Source organism: Podospora pseudopauciseta, assembly GCF_035222475.1.
Source record: "Podospora pseudopauciseta strain CBS 411.78 chromosome 7 map unlocalized CBS411.78m_7.2, whole genome shotgun sequence".
Classification (NCBI taxonomy): domain Eukaryota; kingdom Fungi; phylum Ascomycota; class Sordariomycetes; order Sordariales; family Podosporaceae; genus Podospora; species Podospora pseudopauciseta.
Window position 1 is genome coordinate 555,218 of NW_026946668.1, and position 16,797 is coordinate 572,014.

Below are 16,797 nucleotides of genomic sequence, written 5' to 3' on the forward strand. Positions count from 1 at the left end.
TCGTACGACAAGGAGGGGACCCAAGGCCATGTTCGAATACTTCAGGCTCAGGGTCCTTTCCAACATGGCCAAACCTATGGCTCAACTCGCCACCTTACCTTCCTTTGACAATATTGGGTGCATTCAAGAAGACCCAGGCACTCCAGGCAAGTACATAGTTAGTCCCGTGTACCATCGAGACGTGATGGTAGAGAAGGAAGATCCAAAAGTTGAGGCTACTGGCCCTTTCGACACTGCCGCCGAGTACCTCGCGATGCACACAAATGTGCCTGATGGAGGGTGGGTACCTCGTGGACAATGGCAACTGGCAGACTTCTGCCGGTGCTCGTCACATATTTGCCGCACGATGACGGCCGGTTCGTGCTCGAGCTCCCTGGATTCGACTCTTCAAACATCTTGGTGGACGCCAGCGGCAGGGTGACTGGGATTACCGACTGTGATCTCGCACAGACGGTACCCCCTTATGTCGGTTACGCCAGGTATCCGGGGTGGATAACTCGTGACTGGGACCCGGTCTGGTACCGGCCTGACTCGGAGCATGAGGACTCCAGAATGGAACTGAATGCGTATCGAGATTATTACGCCACCGAGCTGGAGCGCGCTCTTGTCAGAAGAGACGATCTTGTCTGTGCCTTTGTGAAGCACACTCGGAGATCTCACAGGTATGAGGCCATCTTTTGGATTGCCCTGCATAGCAAGCCGAGTCGCACCGAAATCGTCCGCAAGTTTCTTCAACTGGCGTTGCCCAAACCTGAAAACTCATATCATCATATGATCTGGATTGGGGAGGATAGATATGAGGATGAAGAGCGGGAGGAGCTGAAGGAAGGGTTCGACTGGCTGTTCCACTTAGATGATTTGGCGGCACTTAACCCATTGGCCGAGAGACCGCCCATTGTAGTTTCAGACTCGGACGAGTCGGAAGCTGAAGATGAAGCTGCAGCTGAAGCCTAAAGTGCTTAAATAGAACATGCTATCTCCCACGCTTACCATCTGACAAACTGATATCAGCTTGGTATCAAGCGCCTAAATAAGCAGCAGTGGCTAGGGGACAACACCACCTACCTAGCGACCTACCTACCTACTTAGATCTATCATCGTACCTTAGATATTGAGAGCATACCTTATTCAAAATTCTAAAGCTGCTTACTGTGCTGCAAGGTCCCAGAGTGCCCACCTAACATGACGGTAGCCAGCCAATACGCAGTTTTACTCAGACGGTATCACCACACTTTGTGAGTGAAAGGTCTTTGTTCTCAGCACTACCACTTTGTACTGTTGATAGCTCTGGCCGTGACAGTTCCGGAAATGTTCCAAACTGCGAGACTGCACCCTGGCTGCATGTCAGCCCTTTAGGATCCGCAGACATTGAAAGGCGAGCTGATCAAAGGGCTGGACTGGGAGTCGAACAGAGGGGAATAATGGGGATCTATCGAAGGTAGAATAAAGACCCCCCCAAACCTAGAGGCCTTGACCAGTGTTGGATACTAGCCGGTTCGCCATAGTACTATCTTTCACTGCAGCACCTCACAACGTTCAGGGCCTCTTTAGCCATTCAAGAGACAACTCGAGTTGATCATTCATCAGTCTCTGACGTGTCAGCAACAACATTAGCAGGAAATCTACCTTGAGTTGGCCCCAATCAGAGCTCGCCATGGCTCCAGCTGACATGATGCCGGGAGCATATACTCATCCTTGGTTCGTACACCCTTATGTTCTGAGTGAAACCCCCAGCACGGCTCACACTTCACCTGCCATGTAGCCCCGTATGCCACAAATCGCCAGAATAGTCGCAGCAAGAATCAGGGGCACGTAAAGTGGTGTGGCGTCTGTTTGGAACACCATGACGGACGAGTTCCTGAGTGTAGTCACTGTCTTCAGAAGCGGTAGGCCGAGGCTGCGCGGTTGCAAAGAGATGCGGAAAAGGCGGAAAAGGCGGAAAAGAAGAAAAACAAGACACCAAACAAACCGAAGAAACCGAAGCCAGAGGAGGAAAAGAAGACATAAACCCTGAGATGGAAGAAGCAAGATGCATAAAAGGGTATCGCCTCTGGCGAAGGGCGCGGTGAAACGGTCGATCTGACAAGCCGCCTCAGCGGGGGTGTCACTTGGCTCGCTTGGTGATTCAATCCACCAGGAAACCAAGGTTGACTTGCTGGTGTGTCAAATCACAGCTGTGGACAATATGATTACGACGATGTACTGGAAGCAACTGGATATATACCTGCGGTATCTACTTTAAACGAAATGTCGGCGTTGGTGCTACGAAGAACAACTATGTTTGTTGTACCAGGTACCTACCCCTGAAATTTGCACACCTTTAGGATCTGGTTTGGGAGATGGAGACTTCACTTGGCAAGGATCCTCGCTGCTGGCGAGTATCGCGGTTCAGAGAGTGACAACAAATGAGCATTAAACAACAAGTCTATCGAACCATTTCATAATAGGAACAATCCTTCGCTTATATATCTCCCCACCATCAAAAGTCCCTTCATTCATTAACCCATTACTTCATAACAGAACCCCCCTAAAACCCCTCCAACATGTCAGGCACTCAAGCCAAAGTCTGGGGAGCATAGCTCTTATCAGGCACAACAGCCTTCCCGTTGACCAACTCCCAGTCAGCATAAGCAGGCCAGACAATCTGCTTCTTGCTCCAGTCGACCAGAGACCAGGTGGTGAAGCCGTTGCCCTCGCCAAACTGGCCGCTCCAGGACGAGCTGAGGGTGTAAGGGCCGCAGGTGACGCCGTTGGTCGGGGCGCGGCTGGCGGGGGCGCCGGTGACGGTGTAGGAGCAGTTAGTCACGGCGGCACCGGTCTGGGTGTCGACGCCAAAGGTGACCTTGCACGAGGTGTCGGCCTTGTTGCAGGTGCGGGTGAAGGACTTGACGACCCATTGGGGGGTGGCGGCCATGGCGGAGACGGCGTCGCGGGCCTCGAGAGCGGGAGCGGCAAGGGCGGTGCCGGCGAGGCCGAGGAGGACGGTGGTGAGCTGCATTTTGAAATTTGGTTGTTTTGTTTGAGTGTGGTAGAGTAGACTCGAGCGTGACTGTGACTGCAAGACTGGATGCTGGTGATGGTGATGAGGAAGTAAACTGGACCAAAACTGAAGACATTCAACTCCTTTTATACCTATTTACTCGCATACAATTCAACATGTTGACCTCTCCTGACATAAACATGATCTGACATAAGACCCTTCCAGGATTCCCCGGATGGCCACTGCCGAATACATGCTATGCGAAGCATCTCCAAGCCGCAACACGAGAATCATAGTTCCATTGGGCTTGGTCCGCAGCTCATCCGGCATAGTTGGAGCCACGGTGAGGAGTTATAGTGGGTAAGCAGATGCTGCGACGTTACTTCGGGTCCTTCGTATTCCCCCAACTCAGTCGCTCACCTGACCGCTCGGTGAATTCGTATCCTTCTTTTCTTGTGCCACCTCATCTCTGGGTCCTCTATGATTTGGTGGCTATTTACAGCCCTGAACTAACTGCATGAATCCTTCGCTGTTGTCAAAGTGTTACGAGAAAAAGCCTCTGCTATTGACGTGATTGTTTTGTTTCCGGTGCTGCTGCAGAAAAACAAAAAGTCCGAGCGTTATTCCCGGGTAGGCCGGGCTGAGGACGTAAAAGGTGGATGACAGGTGAAGATCAGTTCAAGAACGAGCATCGGCTATGCCAGGATGGGCCGAGGAGGCATCTACTGACGATTCGAACTATGTAATGGCTCCACATTGTCGAACTGCCGGGAGCTGAATATCAAGCTTGGCCTTGAACTTCAATCCTTTTTAACTTTTGAATATTACTGACTATCTGACAGTCCTTTTATCATATTTGTTCATTGAATACATTATTATACAAGTTTGCGTTCCTGTTGCTTCATGACTCGTCAAGGCTGCTCAAAGTGTTCCCCCATCGCAGCCATTACCCCAGGCGGGCCAGCTCCTCGCTTGGCCCTATTACTCTCCTCCAAATAATCCGTCAACGCTTTCCAAGATACAATGTTATTAGGCTTGTGTTCCATCATTCAGATGCCAAGCGTGCGAGACAAAAACACACAAAACAAAAGCCAGTGCTCAACCATCAGGGCTTACTGCTTGGTTGTCCCAGCGAACTCTTGCCCGTCTCAGTCTGCCCAGTATACGCCGTGTTGTTGAAGTGCATATCGGTTCCGCCAACCATGCTTGGCTGATGGGCTTGGGCGGGGTATGTGGTGTTGAGAGCATGGTGCTTCTTCTCGGGAGCCGCTATACGAAGGGTCCAGGTCAGTCACTGGAGAACCACGAACAAAGAAACAAGGAATGACATACGCTCTTCGTTGATCATCGTCGCCTGCTCGAATCCCTTGCGCATTGTGTCCTTGAATTTGTCCATTGTGATGAAGGTTTTCCGTTGTGTGTCGTTGTTATGTTTTTTGTAAAGATGAACTTTAGTTTTGCCGAGGACAAGTCGATAACCTATACACCAGACCTACTCTGGATTTTAAGTTCTGTCGTTCAGCTGGACTGATGCAATCATCGTCATGTCATCGTCTCGACTTCACGAAGGTGCCAAGATCCAAACGCTTGGCTGATATCATCAAAACCCAACGATCAGATGAAGTGGGGCATTCTGACGGCAGATCTCAGGGGCAGTGCACCCCTAGAGAAACCTCACGAACCCCAACGAGCGATGAGTTCATCCTTCTTTGCGCTTCTGGCCCTGAGTTTGGCCATGCTGTTGTCGAGCCCTTCCTTCTCTTGGCGAATCTTTTCCAGTTCCTGAGAGAGCACATCGATCGAGCTCTCGATCTCGGGGTCCACCAGTCGAACATGTCCAAAGGGGCTCTCCGCCAGGATCGAGTCACGAATGAGTTGGATGGCAACCTTTCCATCAGCAATCTGTCTGGTGGCCGTGTAATCGAACGATTCTTGTACGTTCTTGGCAATATCCTCAGTCTTGCTGCGCCTTTCGGCGAGAATACTGGCCAACTCCCTTGCCCGAGCTGGGAAGTCAGGTGTCCCCTCTTCCTCGTGGGGTAAACTGATAGCAAGCGATCGCAATATCTCGTCCAGTGGCGACTCTTCCATAGCACCGCCCATCCCAGAAGAGCGTCGCGCATGTCTGGGCCGAGGACGAACGGGAGAATCCATCACACCGCGTTGACTAACGGTCGGACGGCGTGAACGCGGTGTTGCGAGTGCGACCTTGGTGGCAACCTCTGACTGGGCTATCTCGAGGAGAGAATCGGCCGCGAGTTGGTAAGCCTTGAACGCCTCTAGGCGTGCGCTTAAATCTTGCACATGATCGAGGAGGTAGTCGAGACAGTCGTGAACCTAACCCGCGGTTAGCCCGAGAACCCCTACTGCTGTGTCCAAGCCACCCACATATCCAGTTGCCTGTTTCGACTTTGCTTGCTCCTGGCCATTCTTGGCCTCCACCTTCTTCAGCGCCGGCTCGAGAAACTGCTGCTCGACAGACATCTGTGCAACAGGCAGGATCTCGGAGTAGAGGGATTCGACCTCCTCCTGCAGGGAAGAGACTTCTCCAGGTGAGACTCGGCTGCTGGACCCTGAATTCTTCTCCAAGGTCTCAAGATAGATACGATCGAGTCTCGTCCGGACGCCCTCCACAGTACACTTGATCAGCCTGCCCTCGCGTGAGTCCCTGAATCGAGAAGGAAAACAATGGGGGATAAGGGTCCGCACCTCGCACATGTTTCACGCAGCATGACGACATGATTTTGCTCTTCAGGGTCTTTTGTATCCAGTTCCCATCCCAGTTTCTGGAGGCTTGCCAGGAGCTTATCGTCTGAGCGGAACAGGGTGTCGACGGTTTGCTGGATGGCCGGGCCGGCCCCTGTGGTTTGCTGTTCCAACTCGAGAAGTTGAGAATCCAGGGACTGAGACAGCTCTTCAACCTGAACACCTTGTTATTACCAAGCTCGCAAGGGTCGAGATAGGAGGGGACGTGTGTTTCTGAACGCACAGCCAGAGTAAGATCCCTACGTTGGGACTCATATTTTCGGTCTTGCTCCGACTCAAACACCCGTCTTTCCTGGCGAGTCTGGCGATCCGCAGCCACGAGGCGGTCAAGGGCCTCACGCTGCTGCTTCAGGGTCTCGGTCTGCTTGGTGATGGCTTGGGTAGACCTGTCCAGCTGTTCGATGGCGTCTCTGACATTCTCATCCGTGAGTCCCTGAACAGCAGCCAGATCCGAGGATGATGCCAGCTTGTCGACAATGCCGGCCTTCTCCAGTGCAGCATATCTCGTAAAGGGTTAGTATGAGAGGGAATATACAGGACGACGACGATGACCTACTGGGCAAATTCGTCCGGGGTGAGGAGAGTGTCCGGGGTGAGATGGGATGTTGCCCACTGCACAAACTGGTTGCCCGTGGATGAGCCGTTGAAGGCGGCCCTCACCGCCGCTGCATCGAATGACGCGTCGTACGCCCTCAGCAATTTGACGAGAAATTCAGGGTCCATCGGGACAGGGATAGGTTTGCGGGCAGAGAGACACAGCAGCAGCTCAAAGCAAAATCCTGCATCCACGAGTCGAGTCGTGGTGATATGTGGCGTTTTGGTGTTTCTGTTGACTTTACAGCGCATCCCCTTCTGTTGTTTTTGGGCCCTCACACCCCTAACCCCGCTCCAATGTGGCCTGTGCACCACTGCCCTGAACACGCCAAGGTTCGGGGAAGGCTTCCGCTCCAACATCTCCTCCTCATGGCCGGTCATGGGTGTTCCCCAGATTTCAGATCTTATCTCAACGACAACTCAACTCATGCCTTATGCCTCCTGCCTCCCTTTTCATCTCTTACGCCCGTAGCCTTCTGGATGGCATTTCTATCTCCAACAGCATAAAGCACACACAACACACACCATGAAATATCTGACTGCGGTGTGCCGAAATTGACCAGCGAGCGCGCGACGGCCAGCCACTTTCTTGCCCAACATGACTGAACGAGTCCCTGCATATCTCTCCCTCGGTGACCCATGCGGAGAATATGGATGATACCTGTCCAGACCGTGCTTGACGCCGCCCACCTTCTCTCAACCGCCCGGTCTACCCTCGATCCCCCCGATCGCCTTCCAAGGTTCCCAGCCGCCGGTGACACACGCTCTCTGCCAACATTTCCATGGCTGGCGGCCCCTCCCCCCAAACCGGGGCCTGGAATGGCCCTGTCAACCGGCCTTCTCGAAGAATCGCAGAGGACCTTCTCCAGTTTGGCAAATCTAACCGAGAAAGCGGAATCCCGGTCGACCGGCCTTTGCCAGTCCGATTTTCTCTCGTTCCCTGATCGCAAAGGGCGATCTAAGGGAAGAGGATGTTTCCTTCCATCGAAAGTCAATGATCCGGCCTTCGAGAATCGTCACTGCCCTGATACGGGCTCGTGTCCACACCCGAAACTGGGACGGGGGAAACAAAAAGCAGCGGGTGCGCCTGCCCATTCTCGACCGCGGGCATCATTCGGAGCTTTCGTCGTGAGGCTTATTCGGAAGACGTAGACTCGGACCCGACCTGTCCAGCGGGCTAATCACGGCGGTTTTTGCACCAGAACTGGTCGCAGCAGCGTGATGCACAGCGTGTTGATTGGGCTAGTTCATGCGTGCTCGACAGGAGCGTCAGCCTTGTGGTGATGCCAACACAGCGAGTCCCAGGCTCTCTCTTTCCCCTTCTTGTCGCGATCCAGTCGTACAGCATGGCGCGACTGCAGTGGTTGCAACGAAAATGGACACGCTTGACGCTCAAAGGCCGACCGACAGCAGCATGCGCCCAGGATGTCGCCGATCGTGGGGAACAGCCATCTCGCAGCCCGAACTAAGCTGCCGTTGGAGGATGAAAATAGGAAGCAGGAAGACGCTCAGCTATTCAGGGCCTCGACCACGGTTTTCGAAGACGATCGTCTGAATTAGCTTCTCCGCGCAGCACAAGCACAAGCCGTTGTGGACAGGAGACGTACGACGGCTGGACCACCTTCTCCGATGTCCCTCGCCATTACATCCACCTTCCCCACGAGCCAACCCAATCGCACCAGCACCAGTACACGACACAGACCACGGAGACCACCCAGCGTACCAAGCACACCACACCAACCACCCGGGCACCGCACGCTCCCCTCTACTTTTACGATGCGCATGCGTTGTACCTGCTGTGCTCTCAGTGAAAACATCGCTGATTATCGCGCTTGGGCCAGGGGGCGGCTCGAGCCGCAGGAAACCGTTGTTTCGGGGCGGAAAGGTGCAGATTTACCGCCACATCCCCGAGCTCATACTACTTCATGACTGGACTGCTCTTGATGCTTTCGTTTGAGGCCCGAAAAAAGATACGACGTCTTGGCTTCTCGGTTTGTCATGGTGTCCCGATTGGGCTTCAGTGGACGCTTGTTGACAGCCCCCTGGTTCGCACCCTCTACGCCGCAGCCACCACGGAAGCATCCGGACGCTGGCGCTTGTCAGATCTGACATGCTCCTGTCTCTAGCCTAACGCAGCCCTGAGGATGATAGCTTGATTGCTTGCTGTCGTTTGGATGACTGGCAGCCACACCGGCATCTTTGTTTGCGGGGCGTTGCAGTGGCTTGATATCCATGTATCGGGTAGCCTATGCGGCTTCGGCCCCCCTTCCCGGGCTCTGTGAGAGGGGCCTCCTGTCCGTCATTTTCATGACATGACAGTCAAGACAAGACCCCTCGCTTGGATGCGTGTTTGGGCGGTACGTGGCTGCGAGCAGGGGTGCGTGGGTTGCTGGACTGAGCCTCGGGTGTGTGTGTGTGTGTGTGTGTGTGCCTGTGTGTGAGAGAGTAACAGTTCTGTAGGCACTAACTCGTTATGTGCCTGCTCCCAGTTGAGTTATGCCAGGGTCCTTACGCACCCCGGCCGTGTAAAACGAGAACGTCACCCCTCGAGCCAACCGTTCGGTGCTGGGATGGCGATATTGCAATAGGGCCTGGTTCCCGGCGGCACAGAAATCCTGCCGTTCCGGTTGCTTGGAGACTCAAAGCACAAACACTCGATCTCCCAAGATGTTCCCGGCTTCCCAGATACCCTTTGTGTGCCACTTCTGTTTGATGACCCAAGCATGCAGGTCATCGCGGGCCGTACAGGTAGAGGGAAGAAAGGGACTCCAGGAGATGGGTAGCCTACACCGACAAGTTGACGTGTCGTCCTATTACATCACCTACCACCAACCGACATGCTGTGAAGCCCAGCCGGCAAACACACCACGGCACCACCACGGCCACCACGGCCTGGGCGTCGTGTCTATTTTCTCGATCTCTGGGTTGGATGTGGATGGACTGGGGAGAAAGTTCCGGTGGCACTGGGCCACAAGCCTGCTCGAGTATCGAATCACAGTCGAAGCATACCGAAATACTCCTGATCAGCAAGAGCACAGCGTTTGGTTGCGGGGCAGCACCCTCCCCCTCTCTTTTTGTCTCCTTTTTGTGCCCAGTCCTCGGTGGCTCTCGGGTGCGGGCGGAAGCAAAGGAAAGGGTGACCTTCACCTCCGGCCGAGCGAAAGCTTGGGAGTAGACTTTTGTTTCCCAACCGACCCCTTGACCGCTTCGCTTCCCACAGCGCCAGACTGGGCACAAGGAACAAGGTCAAACTCCACTCCATGCCATGACTGATACTGATTCGCATTTCCACATGGGCGCCGGGGAATACAAACGCGAGGCTGGCTGCAGTGTGTGTCCCAGACACCACGAGGTTCTGACAAAAAGAAGACTTGCCAATGCAGTCCCCTTTAAGTGCGACTATCGCCATCCTCTTTTCTCGTCTGCTGCTCCCGTCTCTACCGTCTTCTCGGATATCCTTCACGGCCGGTCTTGTCTCACTGCTTTGACATATGTACGGCTTTGTGTGAGAAGCAAACACTACTGTCACTACTGTTGTCCTATCCTCTGATCCCGAAGAAAGTCGTTTCGGCCTTCTCTTGGTTTCTTCTTGATACTACACTAGTCCTCTCGGATCCGAGCACCGCTACCGTGGTGCTGGGTCTCGCTACATACTGCAATGGCTTCACAAGCAACCGTTCCAACGCCTCTCGCATCTACTTCCACAGTCATGAACACCGACTCAGGCCGGTTACTTGTATCGCCACCCCAGAACTCTGAAACGGCACCCCCACGGCGGTATCAGGAGCTATCATCCCGAGTTTTGGATGGTGGGATTGCTGTTGGGATTGCGGTGGTGGCTCAGTTGTTGATGGCTGGAATCCAGGGGGTGTTGAACGTCAACAGCAACAAGGTCGAATTTCCTCCATCAGTTGTAGCAATGGCGGCTATTTTTGGGCTGTTTTGTGCGTGCGGGTGTATCTTCCCAGGTGCAGAGGACTTTTACCGGAACCACCTCAAGAGACCGGTAAGACTTGTTTTCGTTGATAGTTGAGTGGAGGTATGCCACAACACGAGGCTAACAAGCGATCACAAGGCCGACCTCCTCAACCGGCACATGTCTATTGGTTTCACGATTCCATTTCTTATGATCTGCAAGGGCTCGCTCACAGATGTCTGGGTTATTGGGCCGATTATTGGTTGCTTCGGTAGGACGTCCTTCTCCATGAAAAGAGACCGGGAAGACTGACCAGCCTAGTCCTCACCGGCCTTTTCAACACAGTTTTGTCCTATGTGCTAGCTCTTCCACTTCAATGCCTCATGGTGCGGTGGGACTCTGGCAGCTGGTCTTCGTCAGACATCGAAAAGGGGTCACCAACAACTGAAAAAGAGAGACAGAACCCTAAACTTCGTTCACCAGTCAAATCAGTATGCGATTCCATGGACACAGAGGACTTTTCTTTGGGTGTCCCCCCGCCTGAATCGATGACCCCTGATTCAAAGGCCTCGCCAACTCACCCTCTATCGTTTTCAACATCAGCTAAACTCTGGTGTCTTGCAAACCCAATGCTCCTTCTCATGTGGACCTTGACTCTCACCATTGGCCTACCTCTCCGCGTCTGCCTTGCTCTCGATACACCACTATCCACCTTACTGCTATTCGCCCTTTGGCTTTCAACTTTAGCCATTCAATCATCGCTCAAAACCTCCCCTTACCTCCGCCCATTCGCCCGCACACTCCTCTCAGGCCTCTTCAACGCCGTCTTCTGGACCTCCCTCACAATGGCAGCCTACCTCCTCCTCGACGGCCACCTCTCCTCCCGCCCCTTCCAAGCCATGCTCACAACCCTCGAAAGCCACAACCCTTTCTCCAGCGCGCTCCTCAACAGCTTTTCCGTCCCTCTCACAGCAGGGGACGTCGCCCTCTCCATCCTCAACGCCGGCCTCGTATCCTGGGGCCTCAAACTCTACGAATACCGCCTCCAGCTCTTGTCTCGCGCAGGACTAACAGTATTCACCGTCTCGTCCCTCATCGCCCTAGGTAACGTCTCCTGCGGCCCCCTCCTCGCCCACACAATGGGCGTCGCCCCCCAAGGCCGCGCCCTGGCCTTCGCCGCACGGAGCGTGACCCTCGCGCTAGGCAATCCCGTGCTCGACACCCTATCAGCAGACAAGTCCCTCAACGCAGCAATGGTGGTCATAAGCGGGATCGTCTATCAAATGTCGCTCGGGCTTGGTGTCGGCCGGTTTTTGGAAAAGCATCTTGTTAACATTGGGGGCCGCGATGATCACACCAACGATACCACCACCACCATCACCACCAGCAAAGGGGAAAACGACCCCCGAACCGTCGCGGCAGGCGTAGCAGTGGGCATCAACGCTGCAGCAATGGGGACTGCCTATCTCTACGAGACGAAAAGCGAGGCGGCGCCGTATTCGGCCCTGTCGATGATGGCGCTGGGGATCATGACGGTGGTATTTTCGACGATTGGGCCGCTGGTGTCGTGGGTGTTGGGGAGTGTGGGTGCCTAGATTGGACAACACACAAACTTCTTATTTGGGGGTCAACAAACAAGTTTGGACATCATTCCGGGCACTCAGGACCTTTTGAAGAGATGAAAATTATGGGAGGGAATAATACTACTACAACACCAAAACAACCGAAAACAAAGTGGGCTAAAGTTGCTTCAAGGCTCCTGGAGAGCAACCAACAACTTACGAGACCAAAGAGGGATGTACGAAACATGTCATGAAGTGGACGTTTCATTTTTTCTAGGGAAAATCTGCGGGGCGGCGTTGGCTATATTATACCCATTGTGCAGTTTCTAGATTGGAACGGTTTCAGAGCTCCGACTCCCGTTTTGAGGTCTTTTGCTTTTTTCTATTTTTTTTTTTTTTTTTTGTCTTTTTGATGACAGCATTGGCGACGGAGTTTATCATCATGATGAATTGTTTATGTATTTGGTAATCGGGAAGTGATAGCAATCAAGTAAGCCAGAAAAGGAGGTTATTGTACCTGCTTCTGGTTATTGGATGATGATCTCTTTGACTTGAAAGTTACCTGCGTGTGATCATAGTAAACTGTGGCGCATGTCTAGTTGGCGTGTCACCTAGCCAGGCTGCCAATGGCTAAAGCAGTCGATAGGATAGAAGGTAGACTTGGAACAAATTTTGTCTGGCAGACTTGGCAAACAATCATGACACTCGCAGACCGGGGCAGGCATTTTGCAGAGAGCAATGCTGATCTATTGTCGACCCGATGTCCTCTGTTGGCTACTGAGACTGGACCTCAGATACCCTCTCATCCTGTAATTGATGCCTTTCACCCAATTTCTTTTTCGATCCATACACGTCCCCATCTCTACTCAAGTCTATGCATCCCATCTCCGTTAGCATTCATCCAAGACAAAACAAAACAAAGGTCACCAAGATAAAACTCACCTCTCAATCAAGTGCAACCCACTCGCCGTGTCAACCACCCCCGAGATCTCTCCCTTCTGCAGCGCAAAAGCAGCATCCTCAAATTCCTTCTGCATGTCCCCGCGTCCGAAATAACCCAGGTCGCCCCTCTTGCGCGCCGAGCTACAGTCTGATTCCGACAGGGCCAACTCCCCCAAGGTGATCTCCCCACTCTTGATCCTCTGCTCGTGTGCCTTGATAATCGACATGGCTTCCTCCTTGGACCGGGTGATTTCGGCCTGTTGCGACAGCCAATGGTCAGCTTACAGTCCTCCTTCAAGACATGGTCAAAAATGACCGTAAACATACCTCCTTCCAGCTGGACGCCCGGCGACTGTCCCTGTGCTTGACCAGCAAATGCGCCGCCCTGATCTTGCCGGACTGGGCGTCGCCGGTGGGAAGAGGCGCCTTGGCCGAGTGGTAGGTCGCCATGTACACCTTGAGCTTCTCGGGGTCGGTGCCGGCGGGGGGTTCCCACCTCGAGGTGCGGTCCACGGAATTGAAGTAGTAGGGCAGGTTCTTGGAGTTGGAGTGACGGACCTCCCAGTGAGGGGGGAGGCCGGTTTCTTGCTGGTTCTGGGGCAGGATGCAGGATTAGTTACATGATATAGTAAGCTCGAGATATTGATATTGAGACATACGCCGTTCATGATGATTGATTGTTGGTCTAGGATGGACAGAAAACAACAAATGGCTACTACTTTGTTGTTGTTGTTGGAGAATGGACAACAAGGCTACGACGTGATGAAACGCTGGCTGGGTTGAACTGGTGGGACTTGGAGCCGTGGAGGGGCAACGGGTTGTGGACCCTTTTTAAATGGTGGGATTGGAGTTGGTATGTATCTAGACAAATACCTACCGAGGTAACCAAAAGAAAAGCAGTTCCTAAAAAAAACACAGAGAAGAAGATGACGTGCTGCAGACGGGAAGGTTGGAATAGGTCGTCGAGGGTTGCACTGAGAGGGGTCAAGTGTGCAATGGAAACCTTTGGATGGATTGCGGAGTGCAGCAGGAGACCACCCCGCTCCTGCTTGGCGCTGTTGTCTCCTGCCGGAGTACCTCACAGGGCAAGCCCCGCCCCGGGGGGTCTTCAGCTGGACGACTGAGAGTCTGAGACCATCCCGTCCATCCCGTCACCTGTCTTCCTCTTGTCCCAAGGTGTGTCACTCACTCTATGTACCGGGGATCACGAGGGACCCCATCTGATGCTGATGGATGCGACGTGACGCAGGTTAACTGTACCCTACATATCCGTACTCCGTATCCATCAGGCATTCAACCAAGGCCTCAGACAGCAAGATTATCTTGTTCCAGGTAGGTTGTCAGTGCCTGAATAAGCCAAGTGGGGCGTCCTGGTTGGCTGCTGACCTCAGGCAGCCGGAAAGGGGCAAGGCGCGTGTGTTCCCAACTGTTGCTCTTGGTGGCGCGCCGCCCACAATGCACTGTGCCTACGTTTCGCGCCTTTGACCACAAGCTTTCGTTCACTCAAGATATCCATAGAAAAAGACATCCATCTTCAACTCGCTCCCCATTCCACCCCAAGACATTTCCACTCGACTTCAAATAATTTTCTGCACCAGGTAAAATTCACTTTACTTTCTGCATCTTCTGTGGAACTCACCTGGCGACACGTGTTTGGACCATCTAGCAGCCTGTTCTCGCCTCCTCAAAACTCAAAAAGACCAACCGCAACTCTTTTACCACCAAACACCACTTTACACAACCCAACCACATCACTTCCAGGTTTCCGCTGCCCGAAAAAGTTTCAGTGCCTCCACCACCACCTGCTACCACCAGAAACCATCATAACACCACACAACACACCCCTCAGCCACGACATCAGCAATGGCTTCATCACCAGCCCCTTCAGCTTCGGGCGAGCAATCGCAGCTCCATGGCCAGAAGCCCCTTGAGCAAATCACGTTCCGTTTCTGCTCGGAATGCAGCAACATGCTCTACCCCAAGGAAGATGAGGCCGATCGCAAGCTCATGTTCACCTGCCGCACTTGCAACTTCTCCGAAGAGGCCACCTCGTCGTGCATCTTTCGCAATGTCCTCAACAATGCCGCTGGCGAGACGGCCGGCGTGACGCAGGACGTTGGCTCTGATCCTACGGTGGGTGATTCTTCTGTTGCTTCCCATCATGCTAGCTCGTTTGAACAACACCCGAACCCGGACCACTGCGCTTTTGTCTGCTGCCTGACATGCGGCCGCATGATTTCGTGTGAGATTTGCAAAGACCGTCTCGCCGTTCTCCCCACCGATGCCCACAATCCCGACATTCCCGTACCGCTCCAGAACTTCATGCGGCTCGATCAGGGCGACGCCGACATTTGCGCCTGGCAAGACAACCGCGAGAACCTCGCCGACTTCATGGCTCGGAGCGAGCAATACTTTGGCGACTTGATGGAGGAGGACGAAGAAGAAGCCATGGGATCCGAGCCCGAGAATAACGCCATGTCACACTACGTGCTCGCTCAAAGCGCTGCTGTGTAGTCGCCAAACTCTTTCGATATACATTCACTTGACACGACGAGGCTATGACGACATGATTTGACGTACAAATTGTATAATATTCCTGGCAAACACGGCGTTCTTCATTTTTCTTGCAGCGGCACACGCAATCGTTCCCTTTCTCTCGACGATCATATCCCGCAGCGTATACCGGTACATAGATAGCAGCGGGTTGGGAGTTCCGGTGTTGATTTGGTTAAAGCGACGAAGTGCACGGGTTTCACGTTACCTATGTTTGAGCCAGTGGCTGACGGGGTTTCTGCTCTAGCTGCCAAGAGAACAGCGCACTTGCCCCTCTTGCAACCATGGGGAGGCTGTCTTCTTTCAGTCTCAACAGCGAAGCGCTGAAACAGGAATGGTAAGCAGCTCCAGGCCTGTCACCTTCTGGAGTCCAACCGTTGCTGACCCTTTCTCAGAAACTCTTTTATGTGTGCTGCTATTGCGGTAACATTTACCAATGAGTTTGGTCTTTCGGCGGGACACTTGTACATCGGCGAGTAAGATACAGGAACATTTGCATGACACGGCGTTTGGCGAGATTGTATAGGAGTGGGAGACGTTTATCACTGCTAGGGTAAACAAAACTTGGCTTTGAGGATAGGAGGAGGCATCATCGATGGGAATTAATTTTTATTACTGGGCTGTTTATTCATGAGAATGAGGGACAAATGCGTGAAAGGAGAGGTGATTCGAGTATTTTGCCTGTATTGAAGCTGTACAAGTAGTTTACACGACGCCGTATAACGCCGTTCTGATGCCACTCCCCAGTGGAGCAATGATATAATACACCCAAATGATCCCTCCCATGATTTGATTTCACGTTTTTTATTGGTGTTGGTCTCAGTTTATGCCTGCGAGGGGGCCATGCTGAGGATTCTGCTCCACTTCTTCTTGCGCAACTCCATGCCCACGACGCCGTTGATACGGGATCCGATAGGGTCGCCAGACTTGTTGATCAAAACGCAGGCGTTGTCGTCGAACTTGATGCAGCTTCCGTCTCTCCGGGTGACCTTTTGCTTCGTCCGCACAACGACGGCATGTCTGATATCACCACGCTTGACCTTGGCACCCGAGGCGGCGGCCATGCCGGCAGCTCCCGCATCTCTTTGCTTCTGCACAACCACCACGATCCGGTCGCCTGTATTTGTCAGTTGGGTGAGTTTTCTTCGGGTTTCTTGGGTAACTATCGTCGTACCGATCGAGGCGTGTCTCTTCTGGCCGATGACCATGGCGCATTCAACAATGGCGGCGCCAGAGTTGTCGATGCAGTTGAGCATGCTCTGGTGGAGAGGGTTAGCTTGATTTTATATTGGGCAAAAGAATAGAAAAGTACCTTTAGTTGAATCATCTTGTCATCGGACGGCCAAAACCGTACCTGAGGGTGTCGTTGCTGATCGTGAAGCTCCCGGATGGGCAGCCAATTGCCATGCGGCGACGGGATGTCCTGGCCGTGGAAAATTGTTCGCGCCGACCCGAGGGGCACAAGGCTGTGCTTATGTAACGTT

The 16,797-nt window shown here is 53.3% G+C and overlaps 7 protein-coding genes across 7 annotated transcripts, besides 1 other annotated feature; 2 read left to right on the forward strand and 5 right to left on the reverse strand.

The window, feature by feature from the left end:
• Window positions 1-2,554: 2,554 nt before the first annotated feature.
• Window positions 2,555-2,998, reverse strand: QC763_703880 (uncharacterized protein; the record flags this gene model as incomplete). The annotated part of the gene is made up of 1 exon (XM_062915386.1): window positions 2,555-2,998. The coding sequence occupies one exon, from the start codon at window positions 2,996-2,998 to the stop codon at window positions 2,555-2,557; it is 444 nt and encodes a 147-aa protein (XP_062761227.1).
• Window positions 2,999-3,796: 798 nt separating this feature from the next.
• On the reverse strand, window positions 3,797-4,376 carry QC763_0114700 (uncharacterized protein; the record flags this gene model as incomplete). Its single annotated transcript, XM_062906524.1, has 2 exons — window positions 3,797-4,249; window positions 4,313-4,376. The coding sequence occupies 2 exons, from the start codon at window positions 4,374-4,376 to the stop codon at window positions 4,086-4,088; spliced, it is 228 nt and encodes a 75-aa protein (XP_062761228.1). The 3' UTR covers window positions 3,797-4,085.
• A 278-nt stretch (window positions 4,377-4,654) lies between these two features.
• Window positions 4,655-8,673, reverse strand: QC763_703870 (uncharacterized protein; the record flags this gene model as incomplete). The annotated part of the gene is given in 6 exon segments (XM_062915385.1): window positions 4,655-5,317; window positions 5,369-5,648; window positions 5,690-5,901; window positions 5,970-6,249; window positions 6,303-6,709; window positions 6,720-8,673. The coding sequence occupies 5 exon segments, from the start codon at window positions 6,698-6,700 to the stop codon at window positions 4,655-4,657; spliced, it is 1,833 nt and encodes a 610-aa protein (XP_062761229.1). The 5' UTR covers window positions 6,701-6,709; window positions 6,720-8,673.
• Window positions 8,674-9,998: 1,325 nt separating this feature from the next.
• On the forward strand, window positions 9,999-11,851 carry QC763_703860 (uncharacterized protein; the record flags this gene model as incomplete). The annotated part of the gene is made up of 3 exons (XM_062915384.1): window positions 9,999-10,346; window positions 10,416-10,527; window positions 10,578-11,851. The coding sequence occupies 3 exons, from the start codon at window positions 9,999-10,001 to the stop codon at window positions 11,849-11,851; spliced, it is 1,734 nt and encodes a 577-aa protein (XP_062761230.1).
• A 679-nt stretch (window positions 11,852-12,530) lies between these two features.
• Window positions 12,531-13,958, reverse strand: pin1 (peptidyl-prolyl cis-trans isomerase Pin1). Its single transcript, XM_062915383.1, has 4 exons — window positions 13,420-13,958; window positions 13,088-13,354; window positions 12,761-13,017; window positions 12,531-12,690 (listed from the first exon to the last, which is right to left on the reverse strand). Exons 1-4 carry the CDS (start codon window positions 13,426-13,428, stop codon window positions 12,681-12,683), a joined length of 543 nt encoding a protein of 180 aa, XP_062761231.1. The 5' UTR covers window positions 13,429-13,958; the 3' UTR covers window positions 12,531-12,680.
• Window positions 13,959-14,215: 257 nt separating this feature from the next.
• Window positions 14,216-14,245: a sequence feature (Short protein (QC763_0114740, KAK4661265.1) was converted to a misc_feature.).
• Window positions 14,246-14,623: 378 nt separating this feature from the next.
• On the forward strand, window positions 14,624-16,135 carry QC763_703840 (uncharacterized protein; the record flags this gene model as incomplete). Its single annotated transcript, XM_062915382.1, has 3 exons — window positions 14,624-14,893; window positions 15,561-15,650; window positions 15,709-16,135. 3 exons carry the CDS (start codon window positions 14,624-14,626, stop codon window positions 15,751-15,753), a joined length of 405 nt encoding a protein of 134 aa, XP_062761232.1. The 3' UTR covers window positions 15,754-16,135.
• mrpl38 (54S ribosomal protein L38, mitochondrial) lies at window positions 16,092-16,707 on the reverse strand. Its single transcript, XM_062915381.1, has 3 exons — window positions 16,626-16,707; window positions 16,488-16,572; window positions 16,092-16,430 (listed from the first exon to the last, which is right to left on the reverse strand). Exons 1-3 carry the CDS (start codon window positions 16,638-16,640, stop codon window positions 16,138-16,140), a joined length of 393 nt encoding a protein of 130 aa, XP_062761233.1. The 5' UTR covers window positions 16,641-16,707; the 3' UTR covers window positions 16,092-16,137.
• Window positions 16,708-16,797: the final 90 nt, after the last annotated feature.